Below are 6,934 nucleotides of genomic sequence, written 5' to 3' on the forward strand. Positions count from 1 at the left end.
CCCCTCCCTCTTAAGTATTCAATTTCTTTCCCAAAGTAGAGCTTCCATAAATATTACAATATTAAGGACTAAATTTTAATGAATACAAATCAGAGGAAATGAAGGAACATTAACTCTAATTCAAACCTTCCTTAAAAAAAATCTGTTTCCAAGTTATATTTTTAACTTCTCCCATGATTCTCTTTAAAAAAGACGAACACAAATATCTCTCTGCTAATGACTTTATTCATGAATCTATGATGAAACTCAAAATAGCAAAGAACATGAAAAAAATTCAGATTAATATTTATCAACCAAATACATCAGATAATACATCTATTTTTCATATAACTAACAAAATGTCTAAAATGCACATGTAAGAATACAAATATTCTCCATTTTGTGGAATTTCAAAGTAATGAATATTTGCTTACTAGTTTATCAGAGAAGGTTGGTTACACTGTCAAATACATATAATTCAGAAGAAATCAAACATAACTGATAAAATAACCATCTCATGGTTAAACTTTTGATAAATTGCTACTTTCATACCAAAAAAAGAAATTGTAAACACTAAATAATGATAAATGCTGAATCATCATTATGAAAGAGTTAATTTTTTTTTCCATTATTTATTGTATCGATCACATCCATGTGTTCCCAATATGAGACCATAAACATTATTTTGCAATTTTAAAATATCTTTCAGTTCACAGATTATTTCCTGGAAGTTAAAAATTACTACACCATTGCTAAATGAGGCTTTCCATGATACAGGAATTGTTAGACACAACAATTTTTCAGTTATAAACATGATCTTTGGTTTGAAGCTGTCTTGATAGCCTTATTTATCTGCTTAAGTTATCTGCAAAAAATTGCCTTCATTCCAATTTTTTCCCAACTAAATTCCTCTCAATGGCTAATGCTGTTAATGGATAGAGGTTTTGATGAAAGGAGGTGAATCACTGCTGAGCCTCACTGATTTCCTTTAATATTGACCATGTCAGTTACAGATTTGAGGAACTCATTTTGCCAGATTCCTTAATATGTTTCATACATTGCCATTGACCCATGAGATGTGTGTATGGGCTTGGGGTGAACACACCCATAGTTGTTTAGTTGGTCTTATTTATCTGCTTAAGTTGTCTGCAAAAAATTGCCTCAGAAAGACAAGTTCAATTTCATAACTGAAGGCTGCTGATTTCTTCTCTCTCTCCTTGAATAATCAAATGCAAATGTCTTTTAGCAATGGCAGCATTCAAATCCCACAAAAAATCAAGCAGTGCCCCCTGAAGGAGAACTTCCATTGGCACAAACTGTAAAACTTGCTCGGGTGCATCAGAGTTAAGCAAAGCACTCAACAATTCATTCATATTCTGCAGATACTGGAAAACTGGATTTGGAAGGTCCTGGTAACCAACACATAACAGGACTGCACAGATCTTCAGAGGCTCAGAGGACGTGGGACAAGAAAATGTGATGAATCTAAAACAGCTGTGGAGTACAAAGATCAAACCAGCCATAAACCTTGTAAAACAGGAAAGTACTGGCAAAATCATAACATCCCCTGTATTAAGTTGCTGTAATGAATGTAGAAGGCAGTCCAAAAATAACTGCTGGTAAGTTGGGTCTCCATCATGAAACAATGAACAGGTAAAAGTCATGAGCTCAGCCGATTCAAGAAGTTGAACTTCCAATGGTATATGCATTTTGATATCAGGGAGAATTGGAAAACCCACAAGCAGGCACTTTATTTGGTTGCTGGGTTGTCCAACCTGCTCATCCTGAAGGCACTTGATAAGGCTAAACAACTCAGAAAAGATCAGTTCTTCAGAAAAAATATGGCAAGAACAACAATTCTTATGTTTTGGCCAGAACTTGGAATCCAAATTCAAGGCTCCTCCTAATGACTTTTCAATTGCTTCATTAAGAGTCTTTAAAATTTCACCATCACAAAAAGGAGAACACTTTACTTTTGGCAGTTTTTTTCCCTCTAAAATATGCCATGAATGACACTCAAGATTGGAAGCTGTCCTTTCTAAAAGAGATCTTTGCCCAGGATGATATGCAACATGTTCTTCGGCCCAACTATTAAAGTATCCTTTGGCCACCTTATCTTTCCATGAAAGAGTTTCTAGCATTTTCCTTTCATTATAGGTTTTAAAATATCTGTTCCTCTGCCTAAACCATTTTGTATTTGTACTACAACCAATATTAGATTTTTTTACTAGCCAATTATTTCTGGAAAGAGGCTTTAATTGAAACTTTTGCATGAAATATTGAACAGCACAGTCCCTTAAACTATTCAGTCTTGCTTGTTCCCCCTTTCCCATGCCCTCAAACAGACGGATGTTCTCAGAAATAGTCTCTAGCTGGTATTTATGAAAGAACACACAACATTCTTCATGCCTTTTAAGAAAAGACGCAGGAATCACATGATGGGGAAAGAGAGATTTCCTGGTCATTTCAGTTCCAAAGTTCAGCACCATCTTAGATAAGAGAGGCTGGATTACCTCTCTCCCCTTATAGTGGAGACATACCACATAGACTTCTGAGTTTCCTGCCTTGCTTGTAGCAGGTTTGAAAACATGGACTTGCTCAAAGGAACAGTTGAGCAGGTACATCAAGTTTATGGAACAATGTTCAAACAAAGTAAACATCTTCAGAACAAAAGAGCCACCATTTCCAAGAGTCGTCAGAGCAGTGACTACTTCACAGTACTGCAAAGAAGAGACTAAAGCTTCTTGTTCACCTGGGTTTCCTTGGCAATCAAAACTCCCATCTGCAGTGATCAAGTGAATAGTGGCCGTGTTGCTTATGAAATTCTGAAGTCCAGTCAGATATTTCAAGGTCATGATATCACCAGTGTTATCTGGACCAAAGTACCACCAATGCAAGGTATTTGCAATAAGTCGGTCATCCATAATCATCATAAGATTGTCATTTGCTTCATGGTATGGATTCAGAGTATTAGCTACCCAACTCCATTCACAAGGGAATCGATGGGATTTTAAGTAGTGATTGAGACTAGCTATAAAAGCTCCAGGAGCTTCACAAAGGTGTAGAGAATTCAGTTTTCCATTCTGAAAAGCTTCCTGTGGAATAACTGGAAAGCTGCACAAAATTTCATGAAACTTACACCATGCTTGAGTACAAAGTTCAGCATTCACAGATTTTCTCACATAGGAAATTATTTTTCCAGCTTTATTAGTGAAAGCAGTGTGTTCATGCCACTCATCCAGTTTCTTATCACTCAGTAGGTTTTTTACTTCATTCAGGGAGTTCTTCAAATCAAGGAACACATTAAATTCTGTGTGGTCACAGGTGAAAATCTCACTGGAATCTGGTAACTGCCACTCATTATTAAGTGGCTTGCCATAAGAAAAGTTCTTAGCAAAGAGTTCAAAAATGTCAGCAACAACATCTGGGCTGAATGTCTCAGGACTTGAACCCAGGATTGGTTTTCTGCACTCACTCATTTTCAAATTAAATTAAAATCTAGAAAAAGAAAACACATAATTAAATGAATCAAAATTATAAGTGAGTGAAATCTCATCCACAGCAAATCGCATCACACTCATGGCAAATCGCATAAAATGGAAAGGCTAATGTCATCACACTCAATTATGTAAGGAGGGGCTTTGGAATAAAGAAAACGTAAAGGCTTTGATATCCACAGACCTGGGCCTGAATTCCAGCTCTGCCACTTACAGCTTAATAAGTGGCCTTGGGCAAATTATTTTACATCTTTGAGCCTCAGTTTCTTATTTTAAAAATTGAGGTATCATTTTAAAAATATTTTTTATTGATTTATAGAGAGAGAGGGAAAGGGATAGAGAGACAGAAACATCAATGAGACAAAAACAACATCAATTGGCTGCCTCCTGCAAGCCCTCTACTGGGGATTGAGCCCACAACCCGGGCATGTGCCCTGAACGGGAATCGAACCAGCGACCTCTTGGTTCATGGGTTGATGCTCAACCACACCAGATGGACAAGGTATCATTTTTTTAGAGGAGGATAAAACATGCTAGCATATACGAAGCAAATTTCACAGAAGATTCATCAGTGAATGGCAGCTCTTATTCCCATAGTAACCCCTCTAGCTCCTCTCTGAAGTCCTCCTCTACTCATGGCCGAGACACCACTCACAGAGCCCCAAACATACTTAGACTAAACATCTCCAAACATGACATTTGATCATTTGATCAAGTTCAAACAACTGACTTTTAGCTTTTTTTGTTTTAGCTCCCTCCAAATCGCACTTTCTTCCAGGAGAGGATTCTGCATCTGAATCCAATACTGATCCTGATACCAGGCCTTTTTGCTACCACCCACTTATCAACCAAGCAGAATTGCCAAATATGTCCTCTGTCCAGATCTCACTCTCTTGCTAAGACATGCACTTTGGTAGTATCAAATCACCTTTACAAGTCACCAACTAACACTCATCACTACACTGTCAACTACAGTATGTACACTTGACTGGTTAGCCTCCTTCTATTCAATGTTGATACTGACCTATAGTTCACCCTAGCATGTCTCTAAACTACAAATTCCGGTCTCATCTGGTCAGTCAGATAGTTCCATACTCACACTATAAAATATGATTTCTTCTTGCCATTAAAATTAAAACACTTTGATAGAAGAATTTTTAAGTGAAAAATATCCTTATTGTATACAAATCACAAATAGTCACCCTACATTCTGTGTTCTAACACTGCCTGAGAAACCAAAAACATCTGTCCACCTGAGAGGGAAAGGGACATAAGAGAAAGGAGCATGGCTTAATGGCATAGTGTTGGAAAAGTTCTAAATTTCAGCAGATAGAGCACCGAGTATTACATGGTACAGCTGACCCTTAAACAATGGGTTGGAACTGCACAAGTCCATTTATATGTGGGGGGGGTTTTCTACGAATACTATCAATATATTTTCTCTTGTGATTTTCTTAGTATTTCTTCTCTAGCTTACTTTATTGAAGAAATACAATGTATAATACATAAAATATACAAAATAAGTGTTAACTGCTTATGTTATCAGTAAGGCTTCCATTCAACAAGTATTATTAGTAGTGCAGATTTGGGGGAGTTAAGGGTCAACTGTACTTGTTAGCACAATGTTAATTAACAGGTAATTTAGTTCGTGAGTTTAGCATTTATCCAATGCATTCTACACAATTTTTCAAAAAGAATCTAAATTTGTTAAATATGAAAAAAATGACAATCACCATCCCACAAAGTCAATGCTTCATGACTAAAATGGAAAATAAAGGTGAGCTAGCGCCACATAAATACAGTAATAGCCAGAAGACTGTAATCTATTAGCATTTACTTTCACTGCTCTTTCTGCAGTGTGCTTACTCATTTAACATCCCAAGTTTAGAACAGGGCTTAGTACACTAGAGCACTCAATAAGTTATGTTTCAAAAAAAAAAAAAAAAAAAAGAATGGATATCATTTAGCACAAAAGGCACTCTTCTGATTAGATTCTGAATGTGAATCATAATAATGCACTTCAACTTCACTCCAGCACATCAATGTATGACAAAAAAAAAAAAAAAATCATGTGGTTTAAATAATATAAAGAACAAGTAAGTGTTCCTCTATCCCTTTCATTAAGCACTCTCTAGAGAGCTATGTGGCATCATAATTCTGCCTGAAGGGTCAGTATTGCCATTCTTATTTTGCAGACTCCAGTAGGAAGTCATGTACTTCCTGCCCAAAGCCACAAAAGAAATACCTGCAAAGTTCTTGGACCTAAGACAAAACCCACATGAATTCATCAACAGTTGTTATCCCTCCAATCAACAGGAAGTTTTAGAAGTGTTTCTGCCAACAACTCCTCAGACCAGCAATAGTGAAAATAATGGCTAAAGTGGATCCAGCGCTTCACTTTGGGCCAGGGGCACCGGAGATCTGCTTTCAACTGGTGAAAGTGAGTCCCAAGCTCCATTTACGTGACCTGCCCCTGACCTGGAGGAACCACAGTCCCAGGCCCTGCCTCACCCGGTGGAATATCAAGGACGGCTCGGGCTTGGAACCCTGGCCTGGATTACCTTCGCTCACGCCCACCTCTGCCCTCAAAGTCTAGTGAGGCTGCGCTTCACTCGCTCTCCTCACACCAGGGGGCCATCCTCCACTTCCGCTCCTTCGGGTCTATGGCAACCCCCACCGCGGAGGAAGGAGGTGAGGCACCGGGAGGCCAGGAATGAGACCCTAAAGGAGCCCCAGACCCGCCCTCCAGACCCTGGAGCGGAAACCCATCTCCAGGATCGCGCCCCCACCGAACGCCGGCAGACACACTTACGCACACTGCGCACGCGCCTCAGGGCCTGGATGACGTCACACGTCAACGTTACGCACGCCGGCGATTCTCGCAGTGCAGAGGCCCCAGTATGCTAGTTTTTGCCTCTCCTCGGGCTATAGGGGCTGGGAAGCTCCAGCCTCTTTCCCCACAGCGTCTACGGCAATAAAGCTGCGCGCGCAAACAGAGCGCCCTTTGGTCCCGCCCCCTCGGTAAAGAGGTGGAAGAGGGCGGGGCAAGCCTGTCCGGGACACGCTGGCTCCGCCCACCTGGCCCCGGACCCCAGACGCTTTCTAAAGCTGTTCTGCAGAAGTTAGTTTAGTACAGGTTGAGTTAAAACTGTTGTCTTTTAGACAATATGACATTAAAAGCCAAACTGGGGAAACTGCGAGATAATATTGTTATTATTTTGTTAAACTTATTATTGCTTTTTATTTTGAAATGCTTTATCCTTCAAATGAAGCAGTACCATTATATAGTCGATATTTATGCATATGTTTATAAATCAATAAGCAAAAGACAACCTCAGGAAAAATGGGCGACGATGTGAACAGGCCATCCAAAAATAAGAAAACAAATAGTCCATAAGGACGTACAAAGGTGTTTAGTATTAAAAAAAGAATTGGAAATGAAAACAATGTTTTCACCC

The 6,934-nt window shown here is 39.0% G+C and overlaps 1 protein-coding gene across 2 annotated transcripts; it reads right to left on the reverse strand.

The window, feature by feature from the left end:
• Positions 1 to 212: 212 nt before the first annotated feature.
• Positions 213 to 6,425, reverse strand: CMTR2 (cap methyltransferase 2). 2 transcript variants are annotated; one of them, XM_080644889.1, is made up of 2 exons: positions 6,289 to 6,425; positions 213 to 3,477 (listed from the first exon to the last, which is right to left on the reverse strand). In XM_080644889.1, exon 2 carries the CDS (start codon positions 3,456 to 3,458, stop codon positions 1,161 to 1,163), a length of 2,298 nt encoding a protein of 765 aa, XP_080501015.1. In that variant the 5' UTR covers positions 3,459 to 3,477; positions 6,289 to 6,425; the 3' UTR covers positions 213 to 1,160. The 2 variants fall into 2 exon arrangements, with proteins under 2 accessions (XP_080501015.1, XP_080501014.1); XM_080644888.1 differs by lacking the exon at positions 6,289 to 6,425 and adding an exon at positions 6,038 to 6,161.
• Positions 6,426 to 6,934: the final 509 nt, after the last annotated feature.

This window comes from Plecotus auritus (genome assembly GCF_963455305.1).
Source record: "Plecotus auritus genome assembly, chromosome: 10".
NCBI classification, from domain to species: Eukaryota; Metazoa; Chordata; class Mammalia; order Chiroptera; family Vespertilionidae; genus Plecotus; species Plecotus auritus.